General features: G+C 46.2%; 1 protein-coding gene and 1 long non-coding RNA gene across 2 annotated transcripts in view; one reads left to right on the plus strand and one right to left on the minus strand.

Annotated features, from left to right (window-relative positions):
* LOC137335098 (uncharacterized) overlaps positions 1-19,889 on the plus strand; it is a 66,663-nt gene that overhangs the window by 4,284 nt on the left and 42,490 nt on the right. Inside the window, exon 2 of the long non-coding RNA XR_010966328.1 lies at positions 17,989-18,141. This is a non-coding gene — a long non-coding RNA (uncharacterized lncRNA). The remainder of the gene's footprint in view (positions 1-17,988; positions 18,142-19,889) is intronic.
* abraa (actin binding Rho activating protein a) lies at positions 3,223-4,687 on the minus strand. The gene has a single exon (XM_068000203.1). It carries the CDS (start codon positions 4,592-4,594, stop codon positions 3,464-3,466), a length of 1,131 nt encoding a protein of 376 aa, XP_067856304.1. The 5' UTR covers positions 4,595-4,687; the 3' UTR covers positions 3,223-3,463.

Here is a 19,889-nt window from a genome sequence, read left to right on the forward strand (position 1 = left end):
GCAGTACTGGGGGAGTGCTGCACTGTTGGAGGTGCTGTCTTTCGGATGAGACGTTAAACCCATGCCCCATCTGCCCTCTCAGGTGGACGTAAAAGATCTCACGGCACTATTTTGAAGAAGAGCAGGAGAGTTCTCCTTGGTGTCTCGACCAACATTTAACCATTAACCAACACCACTAAAACAGATTATCTGGTCATTATCACACTGCTGTTTGTGGGATGTTGCTGTGCGCAAATTGGCTACATTACAACAGTGAAAACTCTTCAAAAAAGATCTTCATTGGCTGTAAAGCGCTTTGGGATGTCCTGAGGTCCTGAGGTCCTGAAAGGCGCTATATAAATGCAAGTTCTTTCTTTCTGTTGGTCTACTTTCTTCTCATGGGCGACAGCATTCAGCCACCGTTCACAGTAATGGCAACGCAAGAGACCTGTGTGAAAGGTGTAATCCTATACAAAATAAGAAGTGCATCAATCTGGAGGAAAATTAATTTTAATCGACTTGTGGAAAAATAGTTTGTGATGTTTATTCCGATTAGTGGTTTTATAGGACCTGTATCGAAGTTCACTGAACTCTATTCACATGCATTGACTAGATTGTTCCTGCCTTGTGTGGGACTCGCTCCCCAATCCATGCCTATCTCGGACCCAGCAACTTCCAAATATCGCATAAGGCGACTCTTCTCCTTTCTGGTGGGAGAGGGAGGGGATGTTTTTGTACTGTTTAATATGTTTGAAGGAACTCGGAGGTCCTTAAAGCGCCTTGAGACGTTTTACTACGTTAAAGGCGCTATATAAATGCAAGTTGTTGTAAATATAGAAACATGAAATCAGGCAATGGTCACCGCGCTTGGGAGTAATTCACTTGTGAGACGCGATGGACAGTTACATCAAAACTACAGCACAGAAACAGGCCATTCGGCCCGACTGGTTTATGCTGGTGTATATGCTCCACACGAATCTCCTCCCACCCTACTTCATCTCACCCTATCAGCATATCCTTCTATTCCTTTCTCCCTCATGTGTTTATCTAGCTTCCCCTTAAATGCATCTATGCTATTCGCCTCATCTACTCCTTGTGATAGTGTGTTCCATATTCTAACCACTCTTTGGGTAAAGAAGTTTTTCCTGAATTCACTATTGGATTTATTAGTGACTATTTTATATTTATGACCCCTAGTTTTGGACTCCCCCACAAGTGGAAACATTTTCTCTACGTCTACCCTATCAAACCCTTTCATTACCTTTTCTAGAGAAAAGAGTCCCAGCCTGCTCAATCTTTCCTTATAGGAATCTTACAACACCAGGTTATAGTCCAACAGTTTTATTTTAAAATCACAAGCTTTTGGAGATTATCTCCTTCGTCAGGTGAGTGACGAAGGAGATAATCTCCAAAAGCTTGTGATTTTAAAATAAAACTGTTGGACTATAACCTGGTGTTGTAAGATTCCTTACATTTGTCCACCCCAGTCCATCACCGGCATCTCCACATCTTTCCTTATAGGCATAACCTCTCAGTTCTGGCATCATCCTAGTAAAATTTTTTGGCACCTTCTCCAGCGCCTCTATATCCTTTTTATAATATGCAGACCAAAACTGTGCACAATACTCCAAGTGTGGTCTAACCAAGGTTCTATACAAGTTTAACATAACTCCTCTGCTTTTCAATTCTATCCCTCCCAGTGCTTAATTTGGCTTTTTTATGGCCTTATTAACCTGCGTTGCTACTTTTAGCGATTTGTGAATCTATACCCTAGATCCCTCTGCTGCTCGACCCCATTTGGACTCTTATTATCCAAGCAGTATGTGGCCTCCTTATTCTTCCTACGAAAATGCACCACCTCACACTTATCTATACTGAAATTCATTTGCCAATTACACGCCCATTCTGCAAGTTTATTAATCTCCTCTTGCATTTTGACACATTCTTCCTTTGTATTAACTGCACCCCCCAATTTTGTGTCGTCCGCAAATTTTGAAATTGTAATTCTGATTCCCAATCCAAATCATTAATGTAAATTGTGAACATCAGTGGTCCCAGCACTGATCCCCGTGAAACACCACTTCCCACCTTTCGCCAGTCTGATTAACTACCCTTAACCCCTACTCTCTGCTTTCTGTTTTGTAGCCAGCTTGCTATCCATTCTGCTATGGGTCCCCTGACTCCACATGCTCTGACCTTAATCATAAGTCTACTGTGCGGTACCTTATTGAAGGCCTTTTGAAAATCCAAATATATTACACCTACTGCATTAACCTTCTCTACTCTTTCTGTTACTTCTTAAAAGAATTCAAGAAGGTTGGTCAAGCATGACCTTCCCTTTCTGAAATCCGTGCTGACTTTCTTTATCATATTTTCAGTTTCTAAATGTTTTCTATTATATCTTTGAGTAAGGATTCCATTATCTTTCCTACCAGCGATGTTAAGCTAATTGGTCTGTAGTTCCCTGGACTTGTGCTATCTCCCTTTTTAAATATAGGAATCACATTAGCTGTCTGCCAATCCTCTGGCACTATTCCCTTTTCTAATGAATTTTTATATATATGTAACAGTGCCTCTGCTATCTCATCCCTAATTTCTTTTAATATTCGTGGATGCAATCCATCCGGTCCAGGGGTTTTATCCCCTTAAGTTTGATTAGTTTATCAATTATCTCCCCCCTTTCTATCTTAAATGTCTTTATACCTTTTTTGAGCTCCTCTTCTAATGTCATGCCCACCATGTTAGTCTCTCTGATAAATACTGAGGCAAATTAATGATTTAATATTTCTGTCATTTCGCTGTCATTACCTGTGAGTTTATCCTGTGTATCCCTTAGTGGCCCTATCCCTATCCCGAGTTTTCTTTTGTTATTGATGTGTCTGTAGAATTCTTTACTATTTCTTTTTATATTCCTTGATAATTTAATTTTGTAGTTTCTCTTTGCTTTCCTAATTGTTTTTTTTTACTTCTTTCCTAACCTCTTTGTATTCAGTTTTGTCATCCTCTCTTTTATTGTCTATGTATTTAGTGTATGCTTTTTTCTTTAGTTTCAATTTTACCCATATCTCTTTATTCATCCATGGTGTTTCATTATTGGCTAATTTGTTCTTGTTTTTTTTAGAGAAATATATTTCTCCTGAACTCTACTGATTGCTGGTTTAATATTTCCCACTGCTGTTCTATCTCTTTGTTCCCCGTTTACCTCTCCTAGTTCCATTCTCATCCATATAAAATTCATTCAAATCTGTTGACACAACTCATTTTTATTTCAATCAAAACAACTGACACAGGGAATTCAGAAATGCAAACACTGAGAGAAAAAAAAAGTACAAAATAGTCTCCGTATAAGGAGCCTCAAACCAAATCAATCTAACCCAAGGGAATAAACGCTCTTTCATTTTGAAAGAAATTGAATAAGAACCAAACCATCTGCCGCATTTCATTAAAAGTGCAACACATTTGATTCTAAAACTCGGGGTCATCGTTAAGCAGTAAGAGTAATAAGGACGTCATCATGCTCTCCCTTCCATAACATTTCACCCTGGAAATCCACCAGTCTATGCTTCCTAGCCCTCATCAAAATCCCAACTACTTTATCCGAAACCGTGACATATCTGTCAAACAGTTTGCCAAATGTAACGCTGGTCTTCCCATCCCTTCCCTTTACCCCCATGCCCTCGATGATGAAGCACATCTCGTCCATTTCTTTGCGAATGTGTTGCTGAGCTCTCTCGCCTCTCTCTGCTGATTTGGTGCCCTCCTTCGGCCGCCCATAGCCCTGATCCCCCTTCTTTAAGCGGAGGCCCATGGCGTAGTCATAGTCAAAGTTGTCGCTGAAAGGGTTGACCCTCTGCTTCTCGACGTGATCATCAGCCCATCTCAGCCAGGCCTTCCTCAGGTCTCCCATCGCTCTCACCTGGACGCTTGGGACGAGCCTCTTCCTCTTCCCTCTGTCGGCCACCTCATCCTTCTCCTTGGACTCTTCCTCGTTCCCCTCTTTCCTTTTCTCTCCTCCACTGCTGCCGCCTTCGCTGGCCGTGCTACTGTTGAAAATGAAGGGATCTTCCTCTACCTTCTCCGCCAACTCCCATGATTGTGCGAGCTCTGACGCTTTGTTCTGACACAACCGCCTTCTGGTGGGCGACCTGTTGCCCAAAAATGGTTTAGGTGCCACTTCTGGAACCTTCTGATTGAACCGGTCAGTCATCAAACTCACCAGCTCGTTACCTCTTGAAGTTGTTCTGCTGTCGAGAGTTTTAGTGACCGGAATGGTCCTGATGGTCGATTCAGTTCCTCGCGATCCATTCAGCTCCTCGCTGGAAGCCACATTTCCACCGTTGAAGGTACTTTTTGATTGGCATTGGGGGCCTTCTACCGACGCCTGCTGCTTGATGGCCCCGCTTGGCTGGAGTTCAGCCTCACTTGGGTTCTGCATCTCCGCATGTTCATCTCCTAAACTGGTGGGCTGCCACCCAGAGGGCTCTGCTTTCTGTTTGAGTGAATGCTCGTTTGCCCATTTCTGCCAGTTCTTGGTCAAACTGTTCACCATGGAGACGCATCTGAACTTCCTGATGGCCTTGCTGACTGACCTTGCAGACCTGAGCTCGGTGCTCATCGTTGAAGGGGGAACCTTTGAGGAGCACGGAGAGTGAGTGACTGGAAGCTCAGCCTCATCGACCACTTGACCCTGCGCTGCCCGAGAGTGATTTTGGTCGCTTTATATAGAGCATTGGCTGGAAGGTATTTCCAAAAGCATGAGCGGTATTTCAGTTTCAAGACAAGTCCCTCGTCCAGTCTGGCTCCCACACATGGAAATGTAAGCTTCATATACACAGATGGGCTTTCACTCTCCAGCCTTGGCCGCCTTCCAGACTTTGCACAAAGTTGCCAAGCTACCGTCTTAGATTCTGTATTGAAGTGACAGGTGGAGGGGTGCCTGAATAGTGCAGACTATCCGATCTAATGAATTCAAGGCCTGCTAAAGTCTATCTCAAGATGAAAGGGCCTTTATCTGTGGTAAAACGACACCAAAACAGTGGAATAAAATGTGTGGGGCTAATACTATACGGTGGTCTAGTGGTTATGTTACCTTGACTAGTAATTCTGAGAATGTGAGTTCAAATCCCACCAGGGCAGCTTGAAGATTCAAGTTCAGCTTTTAAAAAAACAATCTGGAAATAAAAAACTGAGATCGGTAAAAGTGACCACGAAGCTGTCGGGATTGTTGTAAAAACCCGACTGGTTCACTCATGTCCTTTAACTGCCGCCCTTACCCGGTCTGGGCCTATATGTGACTCCAGTCCCACACCAACGTAGTTGGCTCTTAGCTGCCCTCTGAAGTGGCCTAGCAAACCCCTCAGTTCAGGGCAACTAGGGACGGGCAATAAATGCCGGCCTTGCCATCCCAGGAACGAATTAAAAAGAATAACGTGGCTCTTACTCGCACCCTTGGTAGTGGAGAGGTATCCAGCTTGAACCAGCCTCGGGATTTTGGGCTGTCCGGGTTAGTCACTGAATTCCTGCCCAGCCTCATCTTCCCATTCTGATCTTGCAGACACTTAAAGTGACAGCGGTGACGTTGTGACGTGCAATGATAGACTTTTGTTTTTAACTTTCTGTCTATTTTTCTTCCTCTTCTACTTGTTTCTTTTACTATCGTAACTATTCCTTCGATCTTTGCTAACACCGAGGTTGTATTTTAATCAATATTTTATCAGATGCTCACCGACACAGTTAATGGACATCTTATTGGGTCGTGTCAGCTTTCAATGTACTGCCATCTGTACGTGGAGTCGCATTTAGGTACACAGCAGGAAAGCACATGGCCCAGTGACCTCGGATGCTTAAACCATTAATTTGGAGAGGTGCTGGCGATCATCAGGTTAATCAGTCCTTGCCCGACAGACTCGGAAAGCTCACAGTTCTGGTGAAACGTTAACTCTGTTTCTCTCTCCGCAGATGCTGCCTGACCTGCTGAGTGCCTCCCAGCTTTTTCTGTTTTTGTCATGGTTCTGTGTTGTCTTAATACAGCTGCATTAGGTGAAGGTGTTAAATGAAACAGATAACACGGGAAGTAAGGGGACCATTGGCAGTGCAGGTACTAGGTGTGAAACACACCCCTGACTGTAGAAGGGAAAAGCAAGGTACTGTAGATGGCGGAAATCTGAAGCAAGGACAGAAAATGCTGGAAGCGCTCAGCAGGTCAATCAGCATCTGTGGAGAGAACAGACAAGTTAACGTTTCGAGTGCTAATCTTAAGGGGGCTCCGTTTTAATTTTATCTGCTTGAGAAGGCATTTTTGGTTTGCAAACACCAAATGCAATACCGCAATTCCGTGAGGCGTGTCTTGACTCTGCTAATGTCTAAGGTCACAGTGGCAAAAATGACACTTGACTGTTCATCTCTTCCTCCGCCCCCCCCTCCTCGCCCCCCCCCCGCCCCCCCTCGCTTCCAGCAACAGGCGACCCCTATATAAAATGCTAAAAAAAATGATAAGGATCAAACTGCACATTCAGTTTAAGAACTGGAAAAATAGACTCAGGGCATTGATGATTCCCACAGTAGGTGGGTATTATTTGAGAGGGATGAAAGTTGACTGGGGCTATGGGAATATTTCTTGCTCCTCTTCGTAAAGTGGATTGGTATCTTTAACTTGCACCTGAAGCACTGGAAAAGACAGGCAGGAGGACCCTGGATTACCGAACAAAAGTCTATCGAGCCCAGTTTTTAAAGGTCAATTGACTCCCAGCATCCACAGCCATTTGGGGGAGAGAGTTCCAGATTTCCACTCACCCTCGGTCTGTAAAAGTGGGACTCAAACCCACAGTTTTCTGAACCAGAGGCAAAAGTCGTATCGACCGAGCCAAGCTGAGGGCAACAGCTGTTTCTTGTGTCCTATTATCCTGTGTGCAAACCTGAATACTGTCCCCACCGCCTATAGTGGGAGCATTGGTGTCAGCGCAATTCGCCCGCCTGGAGAAGCAGACGGTAAAACTGTATCTTTGCTACTGGTTATTACAGTGACTGGAGTGATGCACTGAGTGCAGGGCATGTTTTGGGATACAAAAAGATTATCAGTGCCTGCTGAAACCCTCATCCATGCCTTTGCTACCTCCAAGCTTGTCTATTCCATGCTCTCCTGGCCGACCACCCATCATCCACCATCCATAAACTTGAGCAGATCCAAAACCCTGCTGCCCGTACCCTAACTCACACCAAGTCCCGCTCCCCCATCACCCCTGTGCTCGCTGACCTACATTGGCTCCTGGTCCGGAAATGCCTTGATTTTAAAATTCTCATCCTTGTTTTCAAATCCCTCCATGGCCTCGCCTCTCCCGAGCTCCGTAACCTCCTCCAGCCCTCCGAGTTCTCTGCGCTTCTCCAAATCTGGCCTCTTGTGCATCCCCGATTTTAATCGCTCCACAATTGGCGGCCGTGCCTTGAGCTGCCCAGGCCCTAAGCTCTGGAATTCCCTCCTTAAATCTCTCTTTCAGACGCTCCTTAAAACCTACCTCTTTGACCAAGCTTTTGGTCACCTGTCCTAATATTTCCTTATGTGGCTCGGTGTCAAGTTTCGTTTGATAATCGCTCCTGTGAAGAGCCTTGGCGCATTTTGCTGCGTTAAAGGCGCTATATAAATGCAAATTGTTGTTGTTGTTGTTGAGAACAGTCTCCTCCGAGGCGAAGTGTCTCGGGGGACGGTAAGGCTCGACTCAGTCGAGGGGCTCAAACGGTGTCACAAGCATTAGGGTGTCGTCCGAAGCCTTTATCGGGATGTCTATTCTCAGACTCATGGTCTATATTCTTTGGCGTACATACATAAGACGACAAGTCTGATCCGTCGCTGCCCGAAATAGTCGGCGCCATTAATGCGTCATAAGTGGTATCTTCGCAATTGGCTTCAGTGGAAGTGGCAGATGGTTAGCGCCTTTTTGCCCGATACAGGTGGCTGCCCGTGATAAGCGCAGACAGTGTAAGTGCTGGGGGGCTGCGACGACCTCAGCAATCGTACAAAATGCTCAATGGGAATACTTCTGTGATGAGCCAGTGGGGCACAATAGATAGGAAAATAACTTCAGAGTGACCTGTGTGATATTCCTGTGCGGACACAGTCTGCGTGCAGTCTCCCGTGTTATGCTGCACTAATCCATGGCAGTTGTACGTACACTGCTCTCTCATGTTAGTCAGAAGCTTCATTCAGCTCGTTCCATGTAAACAGTGTCATATTTGCTGACATCATGTCTAACCTTAAAGGGGCACCGTCTTCCTTAGATTTTGCTGCCAAAATAACGACACTCGCCGTTATTAATGAGTAAATCGTCCAGCAACCTGTGGCGAGGAAGAGATTCCCCGTGAGTTGCGAATCGCCCCAAGTTGCGGGACGATTTGCGCCGCTCCGCCATTAGCCTCGCGAAAACGGCAGCTCGCCCTCAACCTCCCCGTGAGTTTCAAGAAATTGCTGCATTAATTGCCCATTAAACTCGCTGCAGAAAGTTAGGGCCGGTACTTAACGACGTAAGTACCTTTTTAATAAGCAGATTTATGTTCCTGCAATGCCACTCAACCTCTCTGGCCCAGAAAGGGAACAATTGAAACCCTGGAGTCTCATTCCTACAGGTCGTAAATTGTTGTTACAGAGTTAACCGTTTTTAAAATTTATTCCTCTGTTTCTTTCTCAATCCTTAAATCTGATTGGTTAAGGAGATAGACTGTTGGTCCCGTCGTTCACTAAAGTCCCAGATGTCGTTATCAGCTCACACTTCCAGCAAGTTACGGGGCACAAACATTTTCAAGCTGAAGCATGAGGGAAAATGGTCTAACATTTTCACATTGCGAGATGGAAAATCTGGGCCTTTATGTGGCACAAAAAGTTGTAGGAAATAAGGGGGGAGGGGGGATTTCATTTGAAAAGACAATCAGACGGTTATTATAATGTCGCCTGACCAACAGCACCAGTTTTACACTCCAGAGGTAAGTTGAATATTACCCCCAAAGTGTGCAAGTGGGAATATCTCTTTCATATCTCACGAACCTAGCAATCTCACCACTGCGATACCATCAGCGATAATCAAAAACAACAACTATAGCACCTTTAACGTAGTAAAACGTCTCAAGGTGCTTCACAGGAGCGATTATCAAACAAAATTTGACGCCGAGAGACATAAGGAGATATTACGACAGATGACCAAAAGCTTGGTTAAAGGAGAAGAGAGAGAGGCGGAGAGGTTTAGGGAGAGAATTCCAGAGCTCAGGGCCTAGGCAGCTAAAGGCACGGCCGCCAATGGTGGAGCCAAGAAAATTGGGGACGCGCAAGAGGCCAGAATTGGAGGAGCGCGAAGATCTCGGAGAGGTCTAGGGCTGGAGGAGGTTACAGAGATAGGGAGGGGGCGAGGTCACGGAGGGATTTGAACACGAGGATGAGAATGGAATAACAGGCTACGAGTTTATTTCACATGATGTAAGTGATCGGTTTAAAATTTGTACAAACAGGTGGGAAGTGCAACACTATTAATCTCACCCATTGACTGAAAACATAGTTTCACCTTCCTTCATGGAGGCATTTGGCTACAGGCACTGTTTGTTTTAAAAATAGCAAAATAAGTCAGCTGCAGCTCCTGGTTGAAAAAGCCCTGGGCAGCTGGTTACCATTTATCACTTGTGAAAATTGCACCGGTCGATTGCGCAGGGACTCACACTGACACACGGGAAGGATATCAGGCCCTGTGTAGCGCAACTGACCCCAAATCTTCTGGGGAATAAAAAAAAAACAACAAGCAAACATTCTCGGTTTCACCCAATAAATTAGACTTCAGAGCCATACAGAGAGGAACAAACAAAATCAGCCAGAGTTCTTGCTCCTGATCGCTGTCCGGTGATTCCAGCTGGAATGTACTGGTGTGTGGACATCAGGTGAGGAGAGATCGGGTCGGGCTGTGACGCTCCTACAGTTGATTAGCCAAGGGTCATGTGTGAACAATAAGTTTTTGAGTGAGGTAGCGGAGGATAGCAAATGTTGTGCCTTTGTTTAAGAAGGGCGGCAGGGAAAAGCCTGGGAACTACAGACCGGTGAGCCTGACATCTGTAGTGGGTAAGTTGTTAGAGGGTATTCTGAGGGGCAGGATCTACAGGCATTTGGAGAGGCAGGGACTGATTAGGAACAGTCAGCATGGTTTTGTGAGAGGAAAATCATGTCTCACGAATTTGATTGAGTTTTTTGAAGGGGTAACCAAGAAGATAGATGAGGGCTGTGCAGTAGACGTGGTCTACATGGACTTCAGCAAAGCATTTGACAAGGTACCGCATGGTAGGTTGTTACATAAGGTTAAATCTCACGGGATCCAAGGTGAGGTAGCCAATTGGATACAAAATTGGCTTGACGACAGAAGACAGAGGGTGGTTGTAGAGGGTTGTTTTTCAAACTGGATGCCTGTGTCCAGCGGTGTGCCTCAGGGATCGGTGCTGGGTCCGCTGTTATTTGTTATTTATATTAATGATTTGGATGAGAATTTAGGAGGCATGGTTAGTAAGTTTGCAGATGACACCAAGATTGGTGGCATTGTGGACAGTGAAGAAGGTTATCTAGAATTGCAACGGGATCTTGATAAATTGGGCCAGTGGGCCGATGAATGGCAGATGGAGTTTAATTTAGATAAATGTGAGGTGATGCATTTTGGTAGATCAAATCGGGCCAGGACCTACTCCGTTAATGGTAGGGCGTTGGGGAGAGTTATAGAACAAAGAGATCTAGGAGTACAGATTCATAGCTCCTTGAAAGTGGAGTCACAGGTGGATAGGGTGGTGAAGAAGGCATTCGGCATGCTTGGTTTCATTGGTCAGAACATTGAATGCAGGAGTTGGGATGTCTTGTTGAAGTTGTACAAGACATTAGTAAGGCCACACTTGGAATACTGTGTACAGTTCTGGTCACCCTATTATAGAAAGGATATTATTAAACTAGAAAGAGTGCAGAAAAGATTTACTAGGATGCTACCGGGACTTGATGGTTTGACTTACAGGGAGAGGTTAGACAGACTGGGACTTTTTTCCCTGGAGAGTAGGAGGTTTAGGGGTGATCTTATCGAAGTCTATAAAATAATTTACCTGAGGAAGGAGGAATTCTCCGAAAGCTTGTGAATTTAAAATAAAATTGCTGGACTATAACTTGGTGTTGTAAAATTGTTTACAATTGTCAACCCCAGTCCATCACCGGCATCTCCACATTATAAAATAATGAGGGGCATAGATAAGGTCGATAGTCAAAATCTTTTCCCAAAGGTAGGGGAGTCTATAACGAGGGGGCATAGATTTAAGGTGAGAGGGGAGAGATACAAAAGGGTCCAGAGGGGCAATTTTTTCACTCAAAGGGTGGTGAGTGTCTGGAACGAGCTGCCAGAGGCAGTAGTAGAGGCGGGTACAATTTTGTCTTTTAAAAAGCATTTGGACAGTTACATGGGTAAGATGGGTATAGAGGGATATGGGCCAAGTGCAGGCAATTGGGACTAGCTTAGTGGTATAAACTGGGCGACATGGACATGTTGGGCCGAAGGGCCTGTTTCCATGTTGTAACTTCTATGATTCTATGATTCTAGGATGCATCTGTACTCAAGCAAGAGTCAGAGCTTTCAGGAAGGAAGATAAAATCGCAGGATTTGCAGTCCACCCTTTTCTACATTTAAAAGAAAGAAAGGCTTGCATTTATATAGAGCCTTTCATGACCTCAGGATGTCCCAAAGCGCTTCACAGACAATAAAGTACTTCTTGAAGTATAGTCACTGTTGTAATGTACACTCTCAGACAGTTGTGAATCTTTGGAATTTACTTCCAGAGTCAGTGGTTGAGGCAGAAACTATGTCAACATTCAAGATTAGATGGGAGAGGGGGAGGAAGGAAAAGGGGGTGAAGGGATAAGGGTGACAGGGCGGGGAAGTGTGATTCAGACTATTTGCTCGTGTGGAGGGTAAACGCTAGCACGGACTGGATGGGACAAATGGCCTGGTTCCATGTTATAACTTCTATGTATTTCTATATGTGTGTGTATATATATATATATATATATATATTATTCCTAATCAAGTCTTGAGGACTTTTTCTCCAAAAATGGCAGGGTTGCCAACGACAGCAGAAACCTAACGACTGCAGGGCCAAATGTCCATGCCTGTTTCCGGCACACAGCTAACGTAACTTCAGTGGGATTCCGCCACGAACGGCCGAAAACTAGGCTGGGACCTGGATACACCTGGTGTGGGGCCCAACCGTCGGTCCAGGCCGGGATTATGGCCTGGAGCCCTGGAGGTCCGACCTGGTAAAGGGGCACTCTGGGGGCAAGAGACCATCTCCCGGCTCCAGGCACATACCGTGGACTTTCCAACCTCTTCGGGGGCAGGGCCGGGCATCCCAGACGTGGCCCCAGCCTGCCCTGGTCATGCAAATTGCGCGACCTCTCCCTGACCCTGTGACCTGTTGCCAGGGTGAAACGGACATATCTCAGCACCAACTCCAGGATGTGACACCCGCTAGATTATCAGGGCCTGTAAAACTTGGCAGTGCAGTCACTAAATTGCAATCTCCAAACCCAATCAGAAACAGCTAGAGTGACCGTCACTGTCCGGCCAAGGGTATTATTGGCTCCTCTTCAAATACCAGATCGGCATCTTTAACACCTACCTGAACCACCGGAAAAGGCAGGCAGGACCCAGGTTTAAAGACTGTCAAGGATGTCTTAGAGAAGGTGCAGAGGAGATTTATTAGAATGGTACCAGGGATGAACGATTTCAGTTATGTGGAGAGACTGGAGAAGCTGGGATTGTTCTCCTTGGAGCAGAGAAGGTTAAGGGGAGATTTAAAAGAGGTGTTCAAAATTACCTGGGGTTTTGATAGAGTAGATAGGGAGAAACTGTTTCCAGTGGCAGGAGGGTCGGTAACCAGAGGACACAGATTTGAGATAATTGGTAAAAGAATCAAAGGAGAGATGAGGGGACTTTTTTTTACACAGCGAGTTGTTATGATCTGGAATGCGCTGCCTGAAAGGGCGGTGGAAGCAGACTCAATAATAACTTTCAAAAGGCAATTGCATAAACACTTGAAGGGGAAAAATTTGCAGGGCTGTGGGGAAAGAGCAGGAGAATGGGACTAATTGGATGGTGTAAAACTGGTGATATCAGATCGACCGCCTGTTATAAGCCTCACTTGATTTCCCTTTCCGTTGACTTCCATGGCTGACCCGATATCACTGGTTTCACGCTATCGCCAAAGGCTAAAATTACCCCCCCGTGCTGTTCAAACGACACCTAACTGCGTTGGCGGCTGATTACGAGGATATTTGATTCGATCATGTGGCAGATATAACCCACTTCTTTAGCCCACGTTCTGCAAACAGGAAAACCGTGCGTTAAGCTGCTTTCATTGTTTTTAAAAGAATTTATTCTTGGGATGTGGGTGTCGCTGGCAAGGCCGGCATTTATTGCCCATCCCAAATTGCCCTCGAGAAAGCAGTGGTGATGGGCCTTCTACTTGAACCGCTGCAGTCCGTGTGGTGAAGGTTCTCCCACAGTGCTGTTAGGGAGGGAGTTCCAGGATTTCGGTCTAGCGACGATGAAGGAACGGCCGATATAGGTCCAAGTTGAGATCGAAAAGCAATAGTAACTCTCAGCCAACATCTCAATATTGGGTCAACAGCAATTTCCAAGCTCATTGCTGCACTTATCTATAAATAGAAGGTTGTAAATTACTTAATACATTCTGATGAAGAAAGTACAGACAGCATGACTGTGATGTTATCTAGAAGCTTAAATTTCACATGCAGCGTGATTTCGGTGTAAATATAGATAGCCTTTTCTTTTAAACGTCACAGATTTATTTGAGCCAAGGGAAGTGGAGTTAATTCTCCTCGTACATCTGTCGTTAGCAATTAGTAAACAGCATAATCTTTGAACAAGTTATTTCCATTTGGTAATGATTGAGCATTGAGTTATGGACACTGGGTGCCTGGTTCACCCATTGCCCCCCTGTGCTCGCTGACCTATATTAACTCCCGGTCCGGCAACGCCTCGATTTTAACATTCTCATCCTTGTTTTCAAATCCCTCTGTGGCCTCGCACCCCCTCCCTATCTCTGTAACCTCCTCCAGCCCTACAATCCTCCGAGATCTCTGCACTCCTCCAATTCTGGCTTCTTGCGCATCCCTGATTTTAATCGCCCCACCATTGGCGGCCGTGCCTTCAGCTGCCTAGGCCCTAAGTTCTGGAATTCCCTCCCTAAACCTCTCCACCTCTCTCTCTCCACCTCTCCACCTCTCTCTCCTCCTTTAAGACGTTCCTTTAAAACCTATCTCTTTGATCAAACTTTTGGTCACCTGTCCTAATATCTCCTTATGTGGCTCGGTGTCAAATTTTGTTTGATAATCGCTCCTGTGAAACCCCTTGAGACGTTTTATTACGTTAAAGGCTCTATATAAATGGGAGTTGTTGATATAAAAACAGAAAATGCTGAAAATACTCAGCAAGTCAGGCAGCATCTGTGGAGAAAGAAACAGAGTTGACGTTTCAGGTCGATGACCGAAATGCTAACCAGAACGGTGTTTCTTTCTCCACAGATGCTGCCTGACTTGTTGAGTATTTCCAGCATTTTTGGTTTTTATTTCAGATTTCCAGAATCCGCAGGATTCTGCTTTTGCAATTTGTTGTTCTTTCCTCTCCTGGCAAACGTTCCCCGATGTGTTCCTCCATGGATTCGCTTTAACAAATCTGTAGACATATTGAAGGGTGGGGGTGGGATTTTAACCGGGAGCAGGTCATGAGCGGGCAGAGTTGGGGGGAGTGGTGTTGGGGCGAGCGTCTGACACCCACTTCCCTCCAAATCACCCCCTCCCCCCCATGATGTCATTAATTTGAGGTCCAGGCTATTTCAACTCCTGGGCCTCGTCCACATCCCGTCGGCCGGCTGCCTGCCTGAATCTGGCGGAGAGAGGCAGCTGGTTAAAATAGCGTGGCCCGGAGGCTGGAAGGTTTGTGGTGGGGAAGGGGGTTTTGGCAGGGTCTCCCGGGTGGGAAGTGGGGGGAGGGGAGAGGAGCGCGGAGCAGCAGAGGCCAAGATCTTGGTTGTGGGGCCCAAAGGATCACTCCTGCTCCTCCTGGCCCCAAAAAAGGAAAGTTCGACACTCACTGTTAGTGGATTTTTCCTTTATTGTTGCAACAAAAGGGTTGTTAATCCCTCAACAATAACTTTCACTTGATTCTGGCCCAGGTGGTTATTAAACAACAAGCTTTAATACATTGACTCACAATAATATTGTAGTTATAGTACAACTGTCTTCGGATTACATTAAATGACAAGCAATTAATACAACCTGGTTTGCCTGCGGACTCAGATTGATCTGATCTGAGCTCTGGGGCAGCCTGGGGCAGTGGACTTCCGACTGTCCTCTCGAGAGCTCTAACTTTTGGCGGGGAGCACACCCTATCTGTATACTATTCGACCGTGTTGTTCTGCACGTAAGCATCTCTGTCCTTATCTCCCGGTTGTAAATCGTCCCGTCCCAAGCTGACTGTGTCAAAACAGCCAGAGATGGGCCGCACCATGTTGGCGTGAGTAACTCATCCCTTATCGCTGCTGCATAAACATCTGGTAGTGGTTAGTGTGGATCCACTCACTCACGGCCGTGCATGGCTCCACCAGGTCTACTGTTTATGTAGCCTTTCACTGTTATCAGGTCTTAGGATATCTGATTTCTTAACAACTATTTCTCGTATCTGGTACGGACCGTCTCCTGACTTTGGTTCTTTTCAACATTCTAATGCCTCAGCATTCCTTCAGTGGCCTCTTGGGTTTCTGTAAGTTATCTTTCTCACAGAGATGCTGAACTGCGTCCTCCTTTTAACATCCGCCCTCTTGCTCAGATGTTTTGGCGCTCTGTGAGCCGGTATACTTGACTATTCCTAGTTTTAAACCATATTCTTACACTTACCTTTTGTGGCCTCTTCAGTCTTTGGGGCAGCACTCGGAGCGGAGGGAGGGGAGTTAAACTCCACCCCCCCCCCCACCACCACCATTGGCCCTGGTATTCCAGGTAAGAGATCATTGCACTTACACTGGGAATGCACCCGCTGGTGGTCTCCATTACGGATGGATGTCAGGGTCCCGCCTATCCTAAGCTGCTGGGAATTCCAGCAACAGGCTGAGCAAATGTCAGGCCTCTGACAGGCCGGGGCCGAGGAAACTCCTGGCCTGGGAGTCCCCGCTCCGGGGCCGAGGAAACTCCTGGCCTGGGAGTCCCCGCTCCGGGGCCGAGGAAACTCCTGGCCTGGGAGTCCCCGCTCCGGGGCCGAGGAAACTCCTGGCCTGGGAGTCCCCGCTCCGGGGCCGAGGAAACTCCTGGCCTGGGAGTCCCCGCTCCGGGGCCGAGGAAACTCCTGGCCTGGGAGTCCCCGCTCCGGGGCCGAGGAAACTCCTGGCCTGGGAGTCCCCGCTCCGGGGCCGAGGAAACTCCTGGCCTGGGAGTCCCCGCTCCGGGGCCGAGGAAACTCCTGGCCTGGGAGTCCCCGCTCTGGGGCCATGGAAACTCCTGGCCTGCAATGTAGGGAAACGCAGCAGTCAATTTGCGCACAGCAAGATCCCACAAACAGCAATGAGATAAGTGACCAGCTGATATGCGTTAATGGTGTTGGTTAAGGGGTAAATGTTGGCCAGGACACCGGGGAGAACTCCCCTGCTTCAAATAGTGCCGTGGGATCTTTTACATCCACCTTGGGCAAAACTGTGGCAAATGGATTTCAATATTGGCAAGTGTGAGGTCATCCACTTTGGACCTAAAAAGGATCGATCAGAGTACTTTCTAAATGGTGAAATGCTCAAAACAGTGGAGGTTCAAAGAGACTTAGGGGTCCAAATACATAGATCATTAAAATGTCATGCACAGGTACAGAAAATAATCAAAAAGGCTATTGGAATGCTGGCCTTTATATCTAGAGGACTAGAATATAAAGGGGGCAGAAGTTATGCTACAGCTATACAAAACCCTGGTTAGACCGCACCTGGAGTACAGTGAGCAGTTCTGGGCACCGCACCTTAGGAAGGACATATTGGCCTTGGAGGGAGTGCAGTGTAGGTTTACTGGAATGGTACCCGGACTTCAAGGGTTAAATTACGAGGCGAGATTACACAAACTAGGGTTGTATTCCCTGGAATTTAGAAGATTAAGGGATGTTTTGATTGAAGTTTTCAAGATATTAGGGGGAACTGATAGGGGAGATAGAGAGAAACTATTTCCGCTGGTTGGGGATTCTGGGACTAGGGGACACAATCTAAAAATTAGAGCCAGGACTTTCAGGAGTGAAGTTAGGAAACACTTCTACACGCAAAGGGTGGCAGAAGTTTGGAACTCTCTTCCGCAAACGGCAGTTGATGCTAGCTCAATTGTTAATTTTGAATCTGAGATTGATAGATTTTTGTTAACCAAAGATATTAAGGGATATGGGGCTAAGGCGGGTATATGGAGTTAGGTCACAGGTCAGCCATGATCTCACTGATGTGGAGATGCCGGTGATGGACTGGGGTTGACAATTGTAAACAATTTTACAACACCAAGTTATAGTCCAACAAATTTATTTTAAATTAAATTCCACAAGCTTTCGGAGGCTTCCTCCTTCGTCATTTCCACCCTCCGCCCGACGAAGGAGGAAGCCTCCGAAAGCTTGTGGAATTTAATTTAAAATAAATTTGTTGGACTATAACTTGGTGTTGTAAAATTGTTTACAATGATCTCACTGAATGGCGGAACAGGCTCGAGGGGCTAAATGGTCTCCTCCTGTTCCTATGTTGGGATGTTTTTCAACATCAAAGTTTCGATATAAATGCAAGTTGTTGTTACCTCTCTGGGTTGGTCTGTGCTTTTTTAACTGTATCGATTTCCCCTTGCCTTTTACTGTTTATATTAATAAACCCGTCCACCTCTTATGTTCCAGTTTTGATGAAGGATCCACACTCGAAACATCAACTTGCCTCTTCTCTCCACAGATGCAGACTGACCCGCTGAGTGTTTTCAGAATTTTCCATCAATGTGTCCGTGCTGGTTGTCCGTGAGGACAGAAACTATCCATGAAAAGTGAACTGTGGGTTTAGAGCTAGCCTGTCCAGATCTATCAAAGTGATCAACGCGTGGGTGAATAGGTCAGTGAATGAAACGGTAACTGTTTAAATACAGGCTGCACACTCTCGACACACACTCGCCCTGTGCTGCAAGTGTTTATCCAAATAAGGCAAATATGTGTTAACATCAGAACTAAACGAGGGGGTGAAAGGGGAGGGGTGACTGACTTCTGAGAACAGGTGGACGATTTATATTGTGAGTATACAGACCCAAGTATTTGAGTCTATGTCATAGGGACACGATCCTGGGCCAACTTGTGTCATCTGTGCGGTTTATTTATGAGACCCCCCTTACTGCCAACGATCCACTCTGTAAATCAAAAACAACATTTGGACACCTATGGATAGTTGCATCATGGTAAATCCTTCATAAATTCAGGCACCAGTGTTTACTATGTATAGTATAACTGCAGTTAAAGATATCTGACTGTGGGGACCGGGTGGTGCAGTTAGTTAGATATTGGGTGTGATTCTGTGAGGCTCCCGTCCAATCATGGAGCCTCACGAGTGCACGAGCGCAGGCTGGGAAATCAGGCTACGGTGTTGTAGACCCAACTCCTCCACCGCACTCTCCGTGAACAAGGGAGAGCTCGGCAGTGGGACCCTCTGCTTCTGATAAGAGCTGCAGCTGTCCTTTCCTCTCCAGGACCAGTGTTTGATTCTAGCTAAGCCCGATGAAGCAACGGCCTCCCCTCTCTGCCTGCTATACGCATCACATATTATATAATGAGGGGCAGCTCGTACCGTAAAATAGGCAAACGCAAAGCAACGAACCTGCTGATTATTCTATACCAACATACCCTGAAATGATAATCTCATCTCAAGATTCTACAAGCATGTGATCGGGTTAATTCTAAATTGCAAAAGAAAGAAAGACTTGCATTTATAGAGAGCCTTTCCCTACTTTAGGACGTTCCAAAGCACTTTACAGCCAATGAAGTATTTTTGGAGTGTAGTCGCTGTTGTAATGTAGCAAACATGGCAGCCAATTTGTGCACAGCAAGATCCCGCAAACAGCAATGTGATAATGAGTGATGTTAGTTGAGGGATAAATAATGGCCCCAGGACAGCGCGGAGAACTCCCCTGCTCTTCTTTGAAATAGTGCCATGGGATCTTTTACCTCCGCCTGAGAGGGGCAGACGGGGCCTCGGCTTAACGTCTTACCCGAAAGACGGCACCTCCGTCAGTGCAGCGCTCCCTCAGTACTGACCCACCGTCAGTGCAGCACTCCCCCAGGACTGACCCACCGTCAGTGCAGCACTCCCCCAGGACTGACCCACCGTCAGTGCAGCGCTCCCTCAGTACTGCACCGAAGTGTCAGTCTGGATTATGTGCTCAAGTCTCTGGGATGGGGACTAAAAGGTAAGTGGGAGCAGGGATAAGGATTGGCTGTAAGGGCTGGGTCAGTTGGGCTGGGGTGTGAAGTGGGCACAAGCCGGAAAAAGTGGTTCAAGAAGAAGGCCCATTACCACCCTCCCAGGGCAACTAGGAATGGGCAATAAATGCCGGCTTTGCCAGCAAACCCCAAGAATGAATAAAAGAAAATGCACAGCTTAGTTAGAGTTGCCAACCCTCCAGGATTGTCCTGGAGTCTCCTGCGAGCAACAACTGAGATGAAAATCATAGGGGCATGAATAGAATTATGTGTTTTTTTCATTTTCTTCAAACATTTTTGTTTATTAGTTATAAAAATATTGGAGATTGCGAGAAAAGGCTGTTTGACTGGACGGGAGGTCATGTGATGAAACCTCCAGGAATACGTTCAACC

The sequence above is a fragment of the Heptranchias perlo genome, chromosome 19 (genome assembly GCF_035084215.1).
Source record: "Heptranchias perlo isolate sHepPer1 chromosome 19, sHepPer1.hap1, whole genome shotgun sequence".
Lineage (NCBI taxonomy): Eukaryota > Metazoa > Chordata > Chondrichthyes > Hexanchiformes > Hexanchidae > Heptranchias > Heptranchias perlo.